Genomic DNA, 23495 nt, shown 5'->3' with positions numbered 1-23495 from the left:
ATTAAACAAAACATTATCTCAGCTACACTATTTTTTAAAAAAGTAAAGTTACAGAATAAATTTAGTTTCAGTTAATTTAATATATTTTGTAATTAGTTTTATTTTAATAGAATATATCAGTCTGAGAAAGAGAATATTCAAGATTTTTAGGGTGAGATACCAAAAAAGCAATGTATTAATAGACGCCATAGCTTAACAGAGCCATGGATCTCGCCTCCAAAAATGCTCTGAGGACAGGATAATGCACATGGAGCAAAATCTTAAAGCAATCACATTTTTCTGATGATTGAATGGCAGCTTCAACAAATAGCCATGTATTCATTTGCTTCAAAGTAGTGTACATTTTACATTTTAGATCCCGGATATAGTCTGTCTATTTTAAAAATGATAAAATGATCTAATATGGTCAAGTCTGAATAATCTTAAAAAATTAATTAATTTTAATTATAAGCTATAGTTATCATAAATATTTTTTGTTAATTTGTGATGATATTTTGGTAACATTTATTTTAATCAATATCATTATTTTTTACTATATAATTACTATTTTTCCTGACGCTGTTGTAATTTTTTTGTATTTCACCAATTAGTAAAAAATTAAAATAAAAATTTAAAATATTTTTTTAAAAGATAAATGTGTTTCGTAGAAAGCTACTACTACATTTTCTCTCCAATGCACCCTGAAACATCTTTTGGAAATCAAATCTGAAGCACTATATAAGGCTTATCAATTAAACCCATTAGAAAGATGTAGGCGCTAAGAGAAAATTTTGAATCACACCAACTGTGCACGGTTTTAAGGAAAATCTGTGGGCTTGGTCTCTTTCAATCTTACTTAAAAATGGTTCTTGACTTCCATTTGTATTGGTAGCTTTGTCAATCTATAAAATTGACTGTGCCAGTAACGTATTTCATTTTGCAGCTTAATTTTTTCTCTCTAGCTCTAATTTATGAAAATTAACAATAATAAAATACACTCAAACCACCATTCTCCACAATTTATAATTATACTCTATTTTTTTATGAAAATAATACAATACACTTTACCAATTAGCTTCATCTTGGCACTGTAGCTTCCAAAATATCTTTCATCAGTTGTTGGAGTATGACATTCATACTCGCCAGCATCCCTGTCTTGGAGCTGTGTTATGTGCAGCCTAGCATAATCCCCTTCAACTCTCTCCACATAGATTTCTCCACTCCTAACACGTTGAGTATAGATTGCATAAGGGAAAGATGGGTCCATGGTGCTGACAATCTGTACTTCCCTTTCTGGAGAAGACGGAAGGTATATGGACCACTGAAAATTCTGTTGTGATGGTCCTTGATAACCGCTGACCTTGCACCAAATGGTGATGTGAGAATTTTCAGTGCGGTATAGAGGCCCTTCTTGAACAGTGACTTGACGTTGTGCAAATGACCACCCTAAGAAGAAAAAAGAAGAAGTTAAATTTATTAATTGCAATATATTCCATTTTGGTTTATAGTTTCATGTACATCACTCATATTTTCCAAAAGAAGAAAAACAAGTAATATATAACCACTTGTAAATACAAATGATGTTATTTTGTCAAGACCAGGATTGCGAATAGTTCTATTTCAAATTAAGTCATAAAATAACATCAAAATATATTCTCATTCAGAAACAAATATTAAACACATATTTGAAGACAATATTTTTCCATTCCCTCTACAATGCTGACTGGTTTAATATATCTGAACCTTTAATTTTTTGTAATTGGAAGTGCAGATAGATTTAACAGAGGAAATAATCCTCAACAGAAGACCAGGATGCTTCTACACAGTTTATAATGATACTAATCAAGATATATTACATACTTTCCCCCACTTTAATGGATTTTGTTAAAATGTAAGAAAAAAATGGAGAAAAAACTCTGCAAAATGTAACACTGAAAAGTTTGATCATCAATGAAAGCTGTGGCTAAGAAGAGTCTACATGTTGGCTTGCTTCCGCTAATGAATTTTCTTATAAGTAAATTATTGACCTTTTATATTTATACAAATCTATTGCGAAACTATGATATTTTATTACAAAAATTAACCTAATCTTTCTCCGGATTTACATCCTTCAGTTCTCTCATAATAGATTACTACCAGTAGTGATGTATTTTGTCAGAGAAAATGTGTGTGTGAGAGTGTGTGTACACATCTTACATTAATAACTCTAGATGGAAAACAATCAATACAAAAATAATGTAAAAATTCCATAATCAAAATTAAACAAAATCATATTTACTTCTATGTCAAATTTCTATACAGCTCATCACACTTGTATGATTCTTACTGTTTACAAGTAATACAAAAAAGAACAGCCTGTATAAATAACTTGGGATTACCAGCATCCTGGCCTAAATGCCTGAAGAAAAAGCCAGCTCTTAACAGTCTTTGGGAAAGCCAAGAGGTGTTTCGTAAGATAGGCATTGCAATAGGCAGCACACCTTTAGCTCCAGAAGATACATCGTTTAATAGAGCAGACCAACCATTGTGCATCTGCTGGAACAGGCAGAAACCCTTGGGGATAGAGATGGTCCTGGAAGTAACCTGGCCTCATGCCATGCATGGCTTTAAAGGCAATAATCAGCACTGGAAACCAATGCAACCCAAGTATCAGTAATGCTGCATGGCAACATTTGGAGCATGCAAAACTGCACACAAATGCATTCTGAACCACTTGAAGCTTTTGAGAGTTCTTCAGTGAAAACTGCTGTACAACTAATTGCAGGAATTTGTTCAGGGAATGACTTATGCATGAGTAACAGAAAACAGTAAATGGGCATAGTTCGCACTCAAAAAGTATTTATGCAAAGGCATTCCAGACCATTGCTGTCACTTGTCATCCAGCAGGCATCATGATGCTCAGAGAATTCCAGATTTAATATCAACTCTGTATGACAGAGTGGCTACCCTATCAAGACTAAAAGACCAAAAAATAAATAAATAAATAAATAAATCACCAATTCCAAGACATCCAAAACCCCAGAACCACTTGGGCTAGCCAAGGCAGAATTAATTTCACATTATAGCAAAATAATAATTGGATCATCCATCTCATTTTTTACTCTTGGCTATATAAACTGGTAAGGAAGCTGTTCCATTAATAGATACATATGTCCATTGATAAGAATTTGAATCTTTCCTGAGTTCTAAAAATAACATTATGCTGTCTTTAGTTTGATGATATCATCTCTTTCAGATTTATCTGTGCAAATTTAGTGTTCTTTTCCATCAAATAGATTTCATTATTTGGCACTTCAGCATATTGTAGCTAAATGTTTTACCCATAGTTGTACAATTTTCTGAACATCGCAGAAATGGCTAGCTGTTGTATTTTCTAGATTTAATTTTTCCTAAATAGATTAGCTTCTGTCACAGCTACCTGCTCTCCCTGCTGTGTGGATTACCTTTAAGTTACACACCTCATGTAACTTAACTGGCAAAGATGACACTATCAGGGTATCAGCCTCTGATCAGCAGTGTTTTCAGGGTCATTAAAACTACTAGGCTCTCCTATCACATTAAAGTTTCAATTCCCAGAGAAAGTGTTTTTTTAATTAAATATAATTTTAGCTGATAAGACAGACTGGAGTTTTCTTAATAAGGGTAAAAGAGGAGCTGACTAGAATAGTATTCATATGCTTAGTTTACAAATTTCTTGTGCTAAGAAATGGAGGTTTTTTTACTTCATAAACTATTGCGCTGTACAAAAAATAACAAACTGAGCAGAACCATTTCCAATTAAGTGTAGGGCACTGGCTTTTTCAACGTGACAGATGGTCATGGTAACTATGTACTGCATTCAGTGGCTATGGAAATCTAGTTGTTTTTTTATGTTAAATTCACCATAAACACAGTTGTGGGTTAGTGTAAAGGAATTTAGAATTGACCTTGGAAAGTTATGAAAGAGCTGTTAAGGAGGGAAATGGGGGAATGAGCTATTACGGTAAGTAGAAGAGATGAGAAAGAAATAAAACGTTTAAAAAGGAGGTTGCTGTATATACTTTAGGCATTGAAGTAAGTGAGAGGAAATTTACTCAAAATAACTTGACCTTGATTTTGTTTACTTGGACTGAAAGAAACTTGAACAGGCATTCAAGATTCTGTTATTATATTTTATAAGAGTAACATAGCGTTCCTGATGTGTCTACCTAGTGTACTCCAAAAAGATGACAAACTTGCTGCCATTTCTGGATTTACAATATGTTCTTTTGCAGATCAAACAACACATCTCCTTAAAAGAAGGCTAAATAATCCTGACCTTTAAAAATTTTTAAGGGCAGTGAGTCAGAATATGGAGTGGGTCTAGGCTGGTAGGAAGGTATTATGAGAATAATTTCTGATAAGTCTAGCAGCAACAGTTGCCAAAACAATTGACAAATGCAAAGGGTTCCAACTGTCACAAACCTCCTTCCATTCCCTTTGCATGAAAAAGTGTGAGAAAGACCAGTCTTGTGCCTTACATTGACTATATATAGATTTCCACTTAACAATCAACCTCTTGCTGGAATTCTTGTGCGTAACTTTAATCTTTCTAATAAGTGCTACTAACCAGAGCTCCAAGAGACTGTTTCATATCCTGATTGCTAAGAGGGAAGTCTATCAGATCTGCCAGATTCCTTCCTTTATGCTTGTTGGAAGTAACTGGGAAGCCTATTTAATGTAAAATTCATGCTTTAATTCTAGTTTTTATAACAAATCTTAAGCAGTCATGTGCAATCTTTGGCATGCCCAAACAGTAGTTGTGTTTTTGAAAATACAAAAACAGTCTTATTCCAGTGTTTCTATTAAAAGGTAATTCAGGAGACTTACTCTTAGGGACATAAAATGTGATTAATAGAAACAAATATGTGTTAGTCTGTAGTCTAAGTTGTTTCTGAAAAAATGGTCTTGTATAAACTGCTGGTATTAGCATCTATGTCCATAAATATTACATGTTCTTCTTTCCCTTATTCCATTGAAAATATGCATAAAACCTATGCTTGCCTAGTTCTCTTAAAGGAATCAGAAGTATGAACAACCAAGAATTGCTTGTCAGATGAAATGGTCCACATTTTATTATGCATTAATAGTGGTGGGTAGATAGATTCTGAAGGGCTGGACCCTTTTCAGTTGAGTTATAGGTTGAAATAGAATTGGTTATGCTTTTGGATAACATCTGAAGAGCTCAGATAGGTATATGTAGGTGGTGACCTCCTAGATCTGTGATGGTAAACCTATGGCAAATGTGTCACAGGTGGAACGCAGAGCCTTCTCTGCGGGCAAGCCAGCCATCATCCCAGCCCAGCTCTACCACGCATATGTGTGTGCCTCCCACCAGCCAGCTGGTCTTCGGGTCTCTGCCGCACATGTGCGCGGGGCAGGGCACATGCATGGGAGCAGGGCGCATGCGTGGTGGGAGCTTGCATTGCATTTTGTGGGTTCATGCACGCACTCCCCCTCATGCGGCGCCCCCACCCCCCAATTTGGCTTCCAGGTTGGTACAGGCGGCTTTCCAGGCCCAAAACGGGGCCCTGGGGGGGGCTCACGCTGTGACCCTAAGCTCCATTTTGGCTTCCAGGTTGGTTCAGGAGGCTTTCCAGGCCCAAAACAGGGCATGGGGGGCAGGGTAGATGCACGGGGGGAGGCCACATGCATAGGGGATGTGCGCATTGCATTTTGGGTGTTCGGGCATGTGCATTTGCTCTCACGCACATGCTTTCACCACTTGGTACCAAAAAGGTTTACCATCACTGCCCTAAATCTTTCAATAACCTGAAAGCCATGATGTCGTTTGGGACCAGCTTTAGGGGTTAGTAGTGCAGGGCACAGAGAATGCCCTCCTTTTTCTGAGTCACGATTAGTATTGATAGCAGGGTATGTATCATTTGTACATAAGGATATGTATCATTTGCAACAAGCTGCAATTCTGCTCTATATTTTGCAGTTTGTAAGACCGCCTTTCTTGGGTATTGTAAACTTACCTTGCTTTGCCATGAATTACTGCTGAAATATATTCAGTACAGGTATCTTATATGAAAAATAACCAGAGAAGCCATGTAAAAGTATGAGACAATTATATCCACAATTTTATAAATAAAGAAATCCAAGCAAGTTGTATACAGAGGTATCATGGCAGTAAAAGCAGAGGATGAAAACTTACAACTGAATACTGACTGTCAGCCCTATCAGGTAGACCATACTAGGAATTAATTCCACGGAAGGCTATATGAGGGGAAGTAGTTATAATAGAATTTAGCAAATCAGACTGTGATATATATGTGATATATATGTGTCTACCCTCATGTGATTTATGAAGTTCTCTGGCTGAGCTTCCTCCACATATTTTCTGCTTGCTTTTTCCCTATTGTGGCTTTGATAATGGATCTTTCCTACTGAATACGTATTTGTCGAGGTAATCTTCCTTACCTTCTACAGAGGTGATAAACTTCAAGCAAGAAAGGACAAGTATGATAATCAAGAATGTCAACAAGCAGTGAAAGTGAAATACAAAAGGCAAATGACTACTTATCAAACAGAAAAGTACTTAGTGTAGATGAAATCTCCATCAAACTATTTAAAGAAGCAGGAAAAGAGACTATTAAATGTACAGTTACAAGGAAAAACCTGAAATCAGAATTAGATAAGAGAATATTAATAGTTTGAGAAATGCAGATATCATCTTCTAAATGGAAAACAAAAGTATAGGATGTTAAATAGTAAGAAGGTAAAGTCATCTAATATGTTGTCTAGTCAATTTACAGTTGACAGTTCAAAGACGAGAAGTGAAGGTGATAAAGATATTTACTTTTGTTTTACCTTTGAGCTCAAAAATAAAAATGAATGTGCTAAGGAAGGAGTAGGTTAATTCTTAAAAGAAAGGCAATGATAAACTTAGATAAAATAATGAGCTAGAAATATTTCTGTGACAACATCAGAATAATTAAAACAATGGCTTTTCTAATGGCAATGTCATAAAGCTGTACAGTTTTACCAAGCTTTACAGTTTGGAAGAGTAATATAAAAAAACCAGATTCTTTAAAGTTGTAGATTTGGAGACAGCTGCTAAGTGTCATGGAAAGAAATGCAAAAAGAACCAATCAATCAGTTACGGATTAACAAAGAGAGACTGGTTTGTAAGGCAACCATCAGCAAACAGAAACATACTTTGGTAAGCAAGTGATGAGACTAGTAAAATCAAACTTGACAAGGTTAAAGTAAACAGAAAAGTGGAAAGACTACAAATAAGTTGGAAGCAAGATATCTCCAGAAAGCATCTTGTACCTTGTTCCTGGCAGATAGGTCAAAATAATGGCTATTTGTCTATAGTCTTCCCAGAGCTAGACAATACTTCAGACTGCAGAACTAAAATTGAATTATTTTGGTCCTATTAGTAAATTTATACATTTTATGTTTTGAATAGGTTCATATCTTTCCTAGTTACATAAAAAGAGGAATCTTTGTCTGCTGACTTGGTCTGCTAAAAACTGTACTTCAATAATATCTGGAGTGCTGGTGTTTTTATCATGAAAAATGGCAAAAATTTCCATAGAAGAAAAAGAATTCAAAAACTACCATTTTTTTCTATCATGGGTCAAAATAGAAATAATTTGGTTAACCATGAAACCTTTATTAAAAAGCACATTCTATGACACAATGATATGCACTTTTCACTGAATGGGAAAACAAGCACTCACAGGTAAAAATGATTCACCATAACAAGATGATTTGTTCCAGATTAAATTCCTCTAATATTGAGCCTTTTGAGGTAGGCCTGATCAGGAAACAAAGTAAATAGTGGAACTCTACTTATTGACAGAGGTTATAATAACCTAGAACTGTGATGGTGAACCTATGGCATGCGTGCCGGAAGTGGCATGCAGAACCAGCTCTCCGGGCATGCCAGGCGTCTCCTGTTGCTGTTCCGGGTTCCGGAGCACACATACATGCCAGCCAGCTGGTCTTCGCGCACACAAGAAGCCTGATAAGCAACTTCTTTCCATTTCACATTCCCTCCTCATTGCAGGATTAAGATGGTCCTTACTTAATAACTTCTTCCTTCTTCATGTTGATCTCTTTACTCCTCTACGCTTAGTTAAATTAAACATTCATAAGTTCTGATCTACCTTTATATCTTTACACATTCCATATGTGCAACAACTTAAAAGGCAAAGATTACGTAACTAAAAAGGCATAGAAATTTTATTTACTGATTTCAATATATCCAAGATATCCGGATTTAAATGAGAATCGTTAATGAATAAAAAAGTCTTGACTGACTCAATGAAAAAACATTTTTAAATATCTGAAAAAATACTGACAAAAAATACTCTAACATGCATAAAGAAAAGATGAACAGCAGTAAAAATGGCATTTCAGAATTACAGTACTGATTTTCTCAGTGAAAATCCTAGCATACTAATTTGTTGATTATCATGCTTATACTAGCCTGCATACAAAATAAATCATGTGCGTTTCTAGCAATTGACTAGAAAATATATATAGCACTGATAGCTTCCCTTCACTGGAATAATGCATTCTATATAAAGCTTTTATATCTGACCACACTTGCAGATGGATTATAAGCTTTTTGACAGATAGGAAGCAGCAGGTGAAGCTAGGTAAAATAACACTGAATGGCTGTTCAATTAGCACAGGAGCCCCCCAGGACTATGCGCTCTCTTCATTATTCTTTTTTCTCTACACCAATGACTACATCTCAAAGGATCCCTCTGTTAAAGTACTGAAGTTTGCAGATGACACAACAGTCATTGGTCTCATTTGAGACAATGATGAATCTGCATATAGACGGGAGATAAATCAACTGGCCCTGTGGTGCAGTTGGAACAATCTGGAGCTGAACACTCTTCAAACTGTAGAAATGAAAGAAGATTTTAGAAGAAGCTCTCCTATTCTACTACCTCTTATAATATTAGGCAACACAGTATCAACAGTAGCAATTGTCAAGTTTCTAGGTTCTATTATTTCCAAGGTCTTGAAATGGATAAATAGCAAAGTCAAGCATGTTAGAAAGAGAGGACGAAGATAAAAGAAAACTTAAGAACTGCCTGTATAAGATATGACTCACAAAATGTCTAGTAGAGAATATTTATTAACCTCTCAATAGTCACTTTTGTGGTAGCCTGTATTCCCCTTTCTTCGTTTAGGCAACATTTTCATTTTCTAAGGGAAGTCTTCCTTTCTCTTCTTAACAAGGTTACTAATCATCATGGTATTCTTCTGTAGTCTACATTTAAGGTAAAATCTAGGTGACAAACAGAACTCTTCATATCCAGCTGTGTGAAGTTGAATAGGTTTGATGTACTATATGTACAGTATAAAATAAGGCTTAAAAGGGCAGGGCTTTAAAAATGATAAGCATTGATAAGTACTCAAATAAATGTCTTTGGTTGTGGCAAACAGATCTGAATGTACTTCCAAATCCTTGGGTATACTTTTTAAGGGGGTCGACTGCACACTCCTATCCTGACCTGAGAATTACATTGGAAGAGACAATGTAGCACTTTAGGTCAGGGGTCTCCAACCTTGGCAACTTTAAGCCTGGAGGACTTCAACTTCAACTTTAAGCCGGGAGGACTTCAAACTTGCTGGCTGGGGAATTCTGGGAGTTGAAGTCCTCCAGGCTTAAAGTTGTCAAGGTTGGAGACCCCTGCAATGTTATCATGTTATAGGTTATCATGCAATGTGTTACCCCAAAATGAAACAAAAAGATCAAATAAAATCAGAGATATTAAGGTCATGGGGAATAATGTTAGCTAATAGGAGAACATGCATGTCCAAACAGAAGCTTCTACTGTAGTCAGGCTAGGTTCGTAGTGCAGGACCATGTTAGGAACTGTCATTTGTAGATTTACAATATATTCTTCAAGAATGTAGCTTGCACTGTCTCTAAAGGAGTAAAGGAATTACATACACAGCTGGGCTATGAACACTAATCCAGTTGCAGCAAGACTTTAACTGAAAATATTTTTAGCACAACAGGTACTAATAATGCATCTCTGGTGTAATAAACAGACTGCAGGGAAACAAAAAATAAGATGTTTCCAGTGTCCTGTATTAGGTGAGCAATGAAAACTCTGGATTGAAAGCCAGCAACTGACAGAAGAGAAAATGATAGGGAATTAAGTAAGCAGATTCTACCTATTTCCTTGAATACGTGCTTCATTTTTCACCTTGCCTCTAAGAGACTTCTTCATAGGACAGCTATGACTTCCTACTCATTGGTAGGGGAATCTCTAAACAAAAGATTACATACGATGTGCCAGCTCCCCATTTGAGAAAGAACCTGGCACAAATAGTACTCTTGAATCAACACATTCACGAGGGAGAACTTTTCTACAGATAGTCTGCTTCTGTACATGGAACCAGCTGACACTTTTTGCATCTATGTAAGTAATTCAACGTGAGTTCAAAAATATCAGAGTTTCAGCTCACAGGGAGGCTTCTGAACAGAGGTGCCATGCTGAGACACCTGCTCTGCAGCCATGGAGACTGGCTGTTCAATTATGTCACCAGCATAACTTGAAAACAGGATAAGCTGCTCACCGCTTATGAATGTTATAGGCCGACGTGTATTCAGAACAGTGTTTCTGTCACTAACAGATAGGGTAATCCTTCTAAACTAAGAAAATAAATAGCAATCAACATGGTTGAATTTACCAATAATTTTAATGATCAAGACAAATTTCTATCTTGCAGTTATGTTTATATCTGAAATCATGTATTTTATGTAAATATAAATATTTTAAACTGTAGATCTCAGAAAATGAAGTTTCCACCTTTGGGAGGTAAATCTGATAAATATTTTATTTTCTATTGGGTGAAACTTCTGAGTGGTACGGTACTACCTACCATTAGTTTTGAATTAACTCTACTATATACCCATGGAAATTTGATAATTTTAAGTCTAGATCTCATTGCCTTTCTCCTTGACATAAAGGTACATTGCAAAGCCATGGTACATTTGTTCAAGATAATTATCTGAAAGTCAGTCTAGCTATTAAAATAGAAGTAAATTAAAGAGTCTCATATTCTCCTATAAAATTCTCTGATACAAGGCAACACTCAATGAGCTAAACATCCCCCAAACACAACCTGTTCATATGTATCCTTATATACCAAAAAGTTTTAGTTCTGACTCAACTGTCCATAAACCATTCTTTTAGAAGAAAGTTTTTGTTCTTCAATCTTAATAATTACTTGGAGAAGTTTTTTCCTGTATTCCTGGAGTGGTTCCAGATAATGGTTATTATTATTTCCAATTATTATTCCCAATCTTCACCATATGAAGACTATGCCTCTGATTGGGGACCAGTGGAAACCAAGGGTTATAGAGTGGTTTCATGACCCTTTTCAGACTAATTGTGGTGAATGACATTTTAAGGCCATTAGATCTTTCTTTTGAGTGGATCATGTTTCTAGAATCTGCTTAGTGAGAAATTTACTGTGATAAGGAAAGCCAAAGTTTTTGAGATATATACAGGGCTGTTCAAGATCAGCCCAAGTAGCTTAATGAAGTGCTCAGTCTTACCCCATCAACTCAATTAACTTAAATAGGATCATAATTACTTTTTGTGTTACATTATGAATATATTTTGTTTGTGAGGTAAATAAATCAAACATCATACTTTAGTATCATTTTTGCACACACACCCCATTTATATAGCAATAGGTTCCAGCTGAAGTTCTGATAACAGTGGCAAAAGATGCAAACAGTTAGAAGATTGGAAATGGGCGGTCCTTTTGTAATGGAATTGTATTTGCATTTAAACTATTTTCATTCTTTTTTCATTTAAAAAGTATTCAATCATGAATGCTTGAAATTGTTAAAAACCATCAACTATTATACAGAAAAAAGAAAAAGCAGCACTCTGGGAATGTCAATACCAATTTAGTGAAAAAATAACCACTAATGCATTTATCTGCCCAATTTTTACACAATCTCTCACAGCCTAACAATCCATTACTGTTAAAAACAATAATTAAAAAAATCTGGCTTACTGGAAGTATTCGTATTTTTCTTTGAAACATTTATATATCACTTTATAGAGAATATTTTTAAACATTTATTAAACATTTTAATATTAAAAATATTTTCAATCATACATAAAATGTGTTTGTAGATAGCATAATCTGTACTGAACTATCCTTACTTATATAAAAATATTACTAGGAGAATCCAAAATAATTTTCTTTATGTTTGTTTTAATATTGTACCGTACAGCAGGGGTCCCTAACCCCTGGGCCGAAGGCCGCTACCAGGGCACGGCCTGTTCAAAACAGCATGTACACATAGCTCCACTTGTGTAAATGGCAGGCGCTTACGCCTGCTACTTACACAGAACCATCCCCTCTCCCCTGTCCTGCTCGTCCGCCTATCTTAAAACCCTATTGAGGTTTTAAATTTGGGTAGCCAATGGTTTAATTCTTTTAATTATCTTAACTTTTGCATTTGTATGTTTTTTAATTTTGGCTGTTCACCGCCCTGAGTCCCTTCTGGGAGAAGGGCGGTATACAAATTAAATTAATAATAATAATAATAATAATAATAATAATAATAATAATAATAATAATAATAATAATAATAATAATAATAATAATATCTGGAAAGATTGGTGACTGTTGCTGTACAGTATTGTCATTTTTATTGCTATTGCTAAAATAATAAAAGGTACATACTATTTATTTATTTATTTATTTATTTATTTATTTAATTTATTTATTTATTTTTGGTTCGATTTATATGCCACCCTTTTCTAGAGACTCAGGGCGGCTTACAATGGTTAAGCAATAGCCTTCATACTTTTGTATATACCTGCTTAGTAGGACTTTCGGGCCCCCCTAAGCAGTGTTCTTTTTATACAAAGTCAGCTTTTTGCCCCCACAATCCGGGTCCTCATTTTACCTATCTCGGAAGGCTAGAAGGCTGAGTCAACCTTGAGCCTGGTGAGATTTGAACTTGCAGTAATTGCAGGCAGCTGGCAGCTAAGTGCTACTTAATAGCACTTTAGTCTGCTGTGCCACCAAGGCTCCTTATCAAGTATCTCTTCCCTTTTTCAATTTACTCATCTGTTGAACATCTTGTTATAATATAGTCATCAGAATTTTGTACATTGTGAAATTATGAAATCTATGTTGCCAGATGGATATCCATATTTTTCTTACTTCTGTGACATTGCACTTTAATGTGGTTTTTCCCTAGCATTAAAAAAAATAATTTTTATCCCACTTTTATTATTTTTATAAATAATTCAAGGCAATGAACATAGCTAATATTCCTTCTTCCTCCTATTTTCCCCACAGCTCTGTGAGGTAGATTGGGTTGAGAAAGAGAGAGAGAGACTGCCACGAAAGAGAAAGACAAAGACAGCTTTCATGCCTAAAATAGGACTAAAACTCATGGTCTCCTGGTTTCTAGCCTGGTGAGTTAAATATCAAGCCAAACTGGCTTAATTGAATGTATATCAAGTTTCATTTAATTTATCCAGATCGCATAAATTTTGTTTCTTTTACAAATAGAGGTTTTATTAGCCATACATTTACAAATAATGTAATGCCACTTTATGAAAAGCCAAATCTTATTTCATACACAGTTTATGGATGACTCCAGCAGTATTTGGAACACTCCTGTTAATTCTTTAAAATTATATTTTTGTAGCTGAATAATCCATTATTTTTGTAATATTAACAGGACTTCCATTAAAGCAAACTTGCAGCTACAGCAAATTGTAATACAGAATACACCCAAGCAGGATGAAGTTTATTTCTCCATATATCACATCAGTAGTTGCTCGTTGGCAACAAACTTCATTGAAAAATATCAAACTTGTTGATTCATTTGTTTTCTGTACATTTAAAGGTGTTTCTGTAAAGCACTACTTCATTTTCAATGTAAATTCATCCTTCACCACTTTGTGGATAACAACATTATTTTATAATTTTTATTTTGTTTAATACCACCTATCTTTTAAAGTTGATCAAAGATACAGCACGGTTCTCATATATTTAAGCCACATCAACCGAAATGAGTTCAAAATTTTCCATAAAGACTTTGGTAGAGCAATAATTGTATAGCATAATTGATTCTGAAAATTCATGGGACTTGTGCTGCAAGATATGGTAATGGATATATAGACTAGCTGCTCATCTAAAAGGATTTAGGTCAGTGATATCTAACCTTTTCTGGACCAAGTGGCCAAAGTGCGTGCGTGTGAATGCGTGCACATGCCCGAACCCCAAAATGCAATGTGCGCACGGTCCCCGCACATGCGCCCCACTCCCGCGCATGTGCAGCAAGACCCAATAGCCAGTTGTTTCTTGTTACCAGTTTCTGAGACAATCTATATATTGCATTATTTGTCCTGATACAGAGACTCTCCAAAGTCATCCAAGAGCAGGTTGATCGACAATATATTCCTTTGACTTACTATAACAAAGAACGATAACCTATAAACAATATTTTTAGCAATGGAAAGCATGTTTATATGCTTGCAGATCTGGGGACTCAATTTCTTGCAGTATGGACTGCAGATTATGAATATTTGACCTCTTCTTAAATATTATTGACTCAGGAAGGTTGACTTAGAGTTGCATTCTTCTGGGGTGGGTAAATGAGGACCCAAATTATTTGGGGCAATATGCTAACTCTGTAAACAGCTTAGAGAGGGCTGTAAAACACTGTAAAGCGGTATATAAGTCTAAGTGCTATTGCTATTATATAAGGCCTCTTCCATTTTAGACTGTTTCAATGTGAGACTAAGCAACATATCCATATATATAGTATAATAAAGTAAAGCTTTAGTACAAAATATTCTGACTAATTAGGAAATAATTTAAGGGGTAAATTTCTAGAACCATGAAACTTCTTTTCAAATCTCATTGCCCCCACCTTGGTTTGCCCAATCTGGTTCAGGCAAGATGTTTTCCTAAGGGTTATTTTATTAACTCAAAGGCCTGTAGGTGATCAAAGTGGCTCTCAGGTCTTTTTCAACTGAGACTGATGATCCAACACACTTGACTTCATCTTTTCTCACATACTTTGCTAGCTAGTTTTTCTATTTCTCAAATTATGTTTTACCTTAAATTCTTTATGCTATGTTTATAAGGAAAGTGAGTATAGAATCCCCAACATCTACATTATGTCCAGAACGCAGCCACGCAAGCTATTGTGGGTGCACCTAGGAACACCCACATTACACTAATTCTCCGCCAGCTGCACTGGCTCCCTATTGGTCTCTGGTCACAATTCAAGGTATTGGTTATTACCTTTAAAGCCCTACATGGCTCAGGCCCAGGGTATCTTCAAGACCGCCTTCTACCGCATAACTCCCAACGACCAGTAAGATCCCACAGAGTTGGTCTCCTCCGGGTCCCATCAGCTAAACAATGCCAGCTGGCGGGCCCGCGGGGGAGGGCCTTCTCTGTGGCTGCCCCAGCTCTCTGGAACCAGTTACCTCCTGAAGTCCGGACCATCCCCACCCTATTGGCTTTCTGAAAAGTGGTGAAGACCTGGCTTTTCCAGCAGGCCTGGGGCCGTTGATCTCGCTCTTGCGATCTGGTCATGAATGGGGTGAATGAGTTTTAATGTTTTTAATGTTTTTAATTTTTAAATGTTTTTTACAATGATTTTAAATGCATTGTGAGCCGCCCTGAGTCTTCAGAGAGGGGCGGCATACAAATTGAATTAATAAATAATAATAAATAATAAATAAATTACTTTTATTTAGATCAGAATGGGTTCCTTTAAATATAGCCCTCCAATTTTGTTGGACTGCAGCTTTCACCACTATTCAAGACTGCTAATGCTGAATAGGGCTGATGAGCACCAAAATTCAACAGGTTAGAGATCTGCTGTAGATTATAGCATCCGTCATCCAGTACTACCCTGTAATCCTATTGTGACACTAATTAAGCTTCTGTATAAATGTTTTATTTGCATCTCTGGCCACATCTAAAGCTGCAGAAACAGAATGCAAGAAACAAGCACATGTAAATCTATGGCTTAACTAAATTTTGTGTTGTGTCTCTTCATATGTACATAAAAGCAGAACGAATAGAGGAATAAGATGCCTAATTTCTTTTAGAACTCTGATTTGCATATTTTAATGTTAATTAATTTTGCAATAGTGTCCTTGAATACTCTTCAGGCAAAAAACAGTTTGAGAATCTTTTCAAGTACATTCACTGGGCTTGCAATCTTAAGAGCAGAATATTTTGACAGAAAAAGGCCAAAAGAAAGGACAGATGTATTCAGCAATATCATGAAAAAAGAAATACTCTCTAAACTTCCATTACTTTTCAGAGGAACTTCAATCTCAGTTTTGCCTTAGAAAACAGCTATTCTTCCTTCCCATATCTGATAAACTTTTACGCTTACCTAGAAAGAGCAAGAGCTTAGCGGCACAAAGGGATCAAGATAGCAGTGCAAAGATAAAGAGTCAAAACACACACCCAGATTATTACAAAGTGCTTTTAGCAATTTAGAGAAGAAAACCAGTCATACTGTTGCAATTCAGGCTAGATAATGTCCTGGGGCCATATATAGTTTTGGTGACAAGAAGCAGTTGTGTCTGGGAAATTTATTCTCCTCCCAGAAAATGTAGAAATCTTACACAAGAAATAGGAAAATGGTTTGCAGCCTCAATTTTTGGTAACACCCCGAGTTTGTATTGTTCCACAGAAGTTATGTCTGTGCATTAGCTTACTTTTAGGTTTGTCAACTTTCCTTTTCAGGAAATTGGTTTTTATATAATTTATAGAAATAGGCAGTGGCAGTCAACAGAATATATCTTTTGAAACCTCTGTCCTAAAACATTCTTATATCTTATCATCATCTTTTCAGACCCAATAGCATTTCTATTTTCTAACAGAAATTCAAATCATTACTTTTCTGCAGATTAGTACAAATACGCTTTTTCTCAAGACTTTATTCAACCTACATATTATCACAGAAAACAGCAAGAATTCAGACACAAAATCTGAAATTGCCTGTGCAAGCTGTTCTTATACTTAACACAGAATCAAGTAACAGTAAATGGTAGACAGTTTCAACTGTGGTAGGCATGCTGAAACATCAAGAACACTTGTTATCCTTGAAGCTCTTTTTACAGTGATTTCAAAGCCTCCTCAATGACGTTGTTGGGCATTTGCAACAAATTAGTGGTGCAGTACTCAGATTCAAGTTATGAAAGGAAAAATCTGTATCCTAAAAATAATGAAAACTTAATATAAGTTTGCAAGAAATAGAAATTGTTGTGTATATGCATATTGGATATTTCTGAGTATATACAGAAACTCTGGCTAAGGGTTCTACTATCTTTTCGGGGGAAAATTTTTTTGGAGTTCTCCTCTCATACCTATTTGCCAGAATTTGAAGAAATATAAGATTTATTATGGGTTCTGTATTTTTGCAAACAGTTACCAATTGTGAGGAGACAATGATCCGAACCAATATAAGTAAGATTTTAATCAAACTCTCCATATTCCAGCTGCTATAAATTGGCACTATTTATTAAGGGTCAGGAAGGAAGCAGCTATTGGTGTTGTTCTGTGAGCATAATATAGAAACAGATGGAAAGATCATGCATACAAATTCAGAGAATCCCCTCAGTTTACATTATATAAATATAGTGCTAGCCACCGGTGGGAGCCTAAAGAAATACAAAAACTACTCATAATCCAACAAGGAGAAAATGAATTCTGTAACTTTAAGTTTATTGTGCTTTATTTTCTATGTATTACTCTACATGTATTAGTATCAGACTCTGTGTTATGGGAAGAAGTCAATCTTAGAAACACGTACTGTATGGGCCTAGCGGTGCCTGACAGAGACATTTACAGTCTCATTACTGTGCAAGGGTTATTTACAATATTATACCCCATTTCTCCCCATTATATACTCAGTATGATGAAGTGCCACTTTCTTAAAGCCTTGGAATTGAAGCACTGCTGTGCAAGCAAAAGAAAATCAGCAGTATCCTCTGTACAACACCCACATGCCAGATGAGACTTTTCAATCCACTGCACTATGGGGAGCAGGAGGGAAGAGCTGCAATTTTCCCATAATTACACCATCATCTTTCATTGCTTTCAGAACTCACAATTTCACTTCCAATTCAGAAAGGCTTATGAAATCATAAGCAAATATGAATAATAATAGGTTTTTATGGCCATTTTTCTAAATTTTATGGGACGTAATTAACACTCTGGACAAAGTCACTTTTCTGAATCATTAGAATATTCAAGCAATGGAACAAGTTGAAGTTTTGATTTTGTATTATGCCATCTTCTCTCTTTAAGAAAGCAAAGCACAGAGATAATCTTTCATATCTATCCTATATAGATCGCCATCACTTTTTTTTGATCAAGTGAGTTTGAAGAACTGAGATTTACGCAGACATGTTTGATGTAGCCATGCAATTTGCTATTCAAGAGGGACAGTTAATTTAAACTGAATTACAGTACTCAAGAGTTTAAAAGATTGACATTTAGCCTTGAAGTTGAAACTAATTTATATTTGTCTTTTGTTTTAAAGCCACTTCCAGAGCCCTGAATTTTCTGATCATTTGAAAAGCTAGGTCTTATAGTAATACAGAGCCCTCTACTGTTTTGCTGTAACACCAGCGTTAGGGACAGAACAAGAAACTGACATTAGACTGCTTTGGTTAAAATAATACTGTTCTTAAACCAGAACGATTTAATGTCCAAACTTATTGCCTTTGTTTAATAAACAACTCTGATTTATTCATGTCAGTTCTCAGAATACAATAGGCTTGTCTACAGGCTACAACTTTAGGCACTATTCTAAGAGAAATATTTCAGCACTGGAATGTAAGATTTATTTTAGTTTTACTTTTTAATATAAATATGCCTAAAGATTGCAGCTCAAGCAGAACATTTGTTACAATATTATTCATTTTTAAAGCAATATAGCAATAATAATGCAATTATTTCCACAAAATTTAAAACCTTCCATTCCCTACCATTCAATCAGAACTGAATATGCTTCTTGGATGAGAAGCAGAACATTTTCAAGGAAAAAGAAAGTCCAGTTGCCTTTTGAAAAAGTGACTTTGGGACAACCATGACCTAGATGATTGACAGTCTCAACAGACATATTCACACAAGTTTACCAGCCCACATAGGCATCTATAGTAACAGACAAGGAGGGACATATGATGAGAGGTACATTGCGACATCATGATGCAAACTCTATAACTCTGTCATGTCTACGAGGGTAGGATTTGCATTATGTTGTTACTGTGCATGTGTCATAATTTGTATCTACCATTATCTGTAGTCACTTATACCCAACTATGTACAACTATGTAATAAATTGGGTTGAACAGTTTAGAAAACAAATCACTACTAATAAACAGTTTCTTAAAACAAATTCACCAACTGCACACCAACTACATTTATTCAGAAGGCATTTTTCAATGCTTAATTGGTGGGGCTTTATTATCTGCTATATCCAGAATCAGAATCAATCTTTATTACTGTCATTTGTCTATATCCAATTTTATTCAACAGGCCACATGCATCTAATTGGCACACTATATACATGAACTAGATTGAATTCTACTGTATAGTGCAATATTAATGCAATATCTGGTTTTCAATTCAATTGTATAGAATGTGAAGGATGTGTGTTGTTTTATTTTTATAGTTATAATGTACACTGAAGATGGCATTTAATTTCGTTGTATGAGGTACAATGACAATAAAATAAAATAAAATAAAACTTTGGAAAATGTGAATGTGATTTTTTTTCACAATTTATATACTGCCTCCATGAAGTAAATACAAGGGCAAGTCTATCTCTTAACCATAAAAATTCTGATACTTTATAGAACTACATGAACTTTCACTTTATTTTTAAGATATATATGCAATTGTTTAAAACACATGCCAGTTACAAATCACTTGATGGCAGGCAGAGACTGGTGTACTGAGTATTCAGATAACATTCTCCTAGTTTTAATTTAGCCAGATCTCTACCTTTTTGCAAAAAGTAAAGCATAGCTTGTTATTTTTTTTTTAGAAAGAAAGGCTACAATGCTACACATTTTTACTTTGAAGTAAACATTACAAAAATTAACAGAACTTTTCTTTGATAAGATTTTTAGCACTTTAAAGATTATATATATATATACACACATACATACATTTCCATTGTACATTTCATGCATCTAGCATCTTATCCAGCAATCTTTCTGTCATAGCTAATATTGGGTTTTACTATATTATAAGATACTTAGCTGTTCTCATTGCAAAAAATAGTGACAAGCCACATTAGGATGAGCAAAAAAACATCTAGCTTCCACATTCTCAAGTCTTGTGTTCCTTTAGTGTTTCTATACTTGTTTTCAAACATCAGGTGGTACTTTTTACCTCATAAATGCACTGCTAGCTGAATTCACAGCTGATCCTGATATCAAACACCCAGGTTCAAAAGCCAGACAGAAATCTGTTTGAGGCACAGCAGAAAAGGCCAAGACACTGCTTTCAATCACCTCACCAAACTTCATATGCTTGCTCAGAAAGAGTTAGAGAACACTGTACTAGCTATAATCTCATTAAATCCATTGTGTTAAATAAGTTCCTTTTCTTCCTGATTCCAGCATCACCCCAATAATAGAACTGTTCAATCATATAAGAAAACACAGCTGGGGAGGGAAGCAAATGATGGGTTAAAACCTGCCAGATTTTTGACAGAGATAAGCAGTTTCTTACCCAGAAGCATGAGAGATGTCAGCTCCAGCAGAAGGTACCTCATCTTTGTAGTAAAGAGAAGATAAAAAGGCATCACTGTTTCCCACTTGCACTCTTCCTTATTCTTTTATCTTCCGCTGTCAAAAATACCAACTGGTTTATATCTCCAAAGACAAATATTCTGATATAGTGGAAAAACAGGAAAAAGGACTCAAAGGGGGGGCTGTGCGAAATCACTGAAGTCCGGGCTCAGTGGAAGATGTAGAACAGGCTAAATCTTTGTTCCAAAAAGACTCCTTTCCCTTTCTTCTAAATCCTGACACATTACGCTGTGCAGCACCTACTTTTTATCTTCCCTCTACAGCACCTTTGGCATGCACCTCCTTTTCTTGATCTGTCCTCCTGGAAACAAGGAAGGCGCCCAAAATCGGTTCATCTATTCCATCTTACAAGACAGAATAACCTCTCGACTCAGAAAATAGGTGTTTGGTGGCGCACGATAAAATCTAGACGATTAAGCAAGTTCTTTTGACATATCTTAAAGTCCCCAAAGGATCAATCATTGCATATAGGAATTGGAGTCGGTCAATTTTCCTTCAGGGGAAGCACACCAAGGTCTGATAACTAAATCTTGAAAGATCTTTCCCCCCCACTATGTTCGCTTCACTCTTAAGGGGCAAATAAACAACCAAAAGATGCCACTTCAGCTGCTGGTGGTCTTCAGTCTGGGTTCCTTTCTCAGGTGCCAAGAGTTGACATCTGTTTCTTCCTAAGAAAGGGAGAGGGAGGGGGGAGAAACATGAAAACTTATACAGCAGAGGAAGAGAATAAACTGAATTGTTGCTCCGAATTTTCCCTCCATGGGCCGTGAATGCAGAGAATTTGAAGGGGACGGTCGAGGGAACTGGAGAAATGGAGCTCATAAGAGCGACGGCCCGCCCTCTCCCCCCCCCCCACCAAGAGCATCAGCATAACGAGGAAAGACCAGCCCGCTATTGTTTCAACCTCTTACTCAAGAGAGCCGCCTCCCATTTTCTCAAACTGGAGAGAAGGGTTTTAACAGGGCGCCCTCTGCAAGAACGGATTATTGGCAAAAGCAGGGGCGGAGGTGGAGCCTGGGACCAGCCGCGAAATGCCACAGGAGCAAACGAGAGGCAGTCAACTGCCCAGATTACATCTGCTGGAGTCCGGCAGATTGCGAGCCACGGGGCGCCCTCCGAAGCACCAGCGAAGTCGACGGTCCGCGCATCCAGAAGACCGTGCACCAAGGCAAAGAACACGCGCCGTCCGGGCTAAGCTTCGCCACTTAGGAAGAGAAACCTGATTGTTCACTCTCTCCGGCTACTCCCTTACCCACGGCTTGCCCACTCCACGTGCCCCGCTTCTTTTCGCCCCTCGCATCGGCAGCCAAGTCTTCGGCAGCGGTGCCGCCTTTTTCTTTTTTGCTCCTCGCCCCGCGCTTGGCGCTACTTCAACTAACCTGTCCGCTCCGGGTTCCACCCCTCAGCCTGCTGCCACCGCCTTCTCCTCGGCGTCTCCGTTCGGGCTTCATTCTCTAGTCAAAGCTGCTGCAGGGGGTGCCGAGCGTTTCCTCTCGGCTTGGAAGCTCCGCCTCTTCAGTGCCTCCCTGTCCTGCCCTTTTTCCCAGCGTCCGCCTCCCATTTCTCCCTTCCCCTTTCTCTTTGTACCTTTCTCATTCACCTTCTCCTCCTGCAAAGTGAGAAAGCCTCTCATTCCTGAAAAAGGAAGGAAGGAAGGAAGGAAAAAAAGGAAGAAAGAAAGAAAGAAAGAAAGAAGAAAAAGGAGAGGGAGGGAGGCTTTTTTGGACAGGCTAAGAGAAGTTTGAGGACTATGCCGTTCAAGCTGGAGCAGGCTTATTTTTCAATCCCTCTTTCCAAACGACAGCGAAGAAAGTCAAAACTGGGCTGTAGGAAAAACACATGGTTTGTGTTCCCTTTCAATCGTTTGTTAATCGTTGCGATCCTGCAAAAAGCTAGTCCTGCTGCGTGTCTACAGTGTTACATCAGCCTAGCATTGGGCTATTGTTTACTTATTAATCATTACTAAATCGGGAATTCATCGAAGGGTGGCACTGAAAACTGACGGTGTTTATAATGCCATAAGTTTAAGAGAGCAAACAGCGATCAGAACAAAATGCCTCCATGCCTCTAAAAGCAAACAAAATGCAGTGCCTATAATTAATTCAACTGTGATTTTGGAGTAATCTCAATCAGCTGCTTCAGTCTAGGTTGCTTGACGATTAAAACCATGATATACAAAGTTTGCAGAAGATCTATCCAACAGAGAAAGTCCAAAGTATGCAGTTTTACACACTTCAAACAAGAAAGCTATGGATAATATTTGCCAAGCAAATTTCTTTCGTCTTTATGCTTTAAGAGCAATAACGTATATTTTGAATGCGTTGTTGCATGCTGCAAAAGTGATGGCATATAAACATGTTGCAGCAGGACCTGGAAAACGGCAGAAGCTTCCTTATCTGTTTCGGCTTGCAAGGCAATTTACAAGGAAGTGAAAATAGGCGATTCCGGGTATCATTAATGAGTAGACAAATGTTGTGCTTTAATCCATTAAGCTGACCGTGCAAGTTTTCTTTACAAATATATTTTGAGTCATTTTAGTCTAATGCTGTAGGAGAGACTCTTTGTAGATTGGGGGGAAGGGAAAAGAAAATCATTGCTCCATAATGTAAATAAAACATATCTTACTTTGACTTAACAATTTGGCACTGGTTTTTTTCTTCCTTCTGA

The 23495-nt window shown here is 36.6% G+C and overlaps 1 protein-coding gene across 4 annotated transcripts in view; it reads right to left on the bottom strand.

Annotated features, from left to right (window-relative positions):
* IGSF3 (immunoglobulin superfamily member 3) overlaps window positions 1-22643 on the bottom strand; it is a 108812-nt gene extending 86169 nt beyond the window's left edge. For 2 of the 4 annotated variants that reach the window (XM_060686329.2, XM_087894990.1), the window contains exons 1-3: window positions 22081-22230; window positions 20749-21496; window positions 1048-1425 (exon numbers count right to left, since the gene is read on the bottom strand). In XM_060686329.2, coding sequence (XP_060542312.1) covers window positions 1048-1425; window positions 20749-20821 — 451 coding nt within the window. In that variant the 5' untranslated portion in view covers window positions 20822-21496; window positions 22081-22230. Of the gene's footprint in view, window positions 1-1047; window positions 1426-20748; window positions 21497-22080 lie in introns of all 4 variants that reach the window. The other 2 variants (XM_034414246.3, XM_060686330.2) reach the window with 2 other exon arrangements.
* Between the last annotated feature and the right edge of the window lie 852 nt (window positions 22644-23495).

Source organism: Pantherophis guttatus, chromosome 5 (assembly GCF_059756535.1).
Source record: "Pantherophis guttatus breed Tessera chromosome 5, ASM5975653v1, whole genome shotgun sequence".
Taxonomy (NCBI): Eukaryota; Metazoa; Chordata; class Lepidosauria; order Squamata; family Colubridae; genus Pantherophis; species Pantherophis guttatus.
The sequence above is the reverse complement of the archived record's forward strand: the minus strand, read 5'-3'. Positions and strand labels throughout refer to the sequence as shown.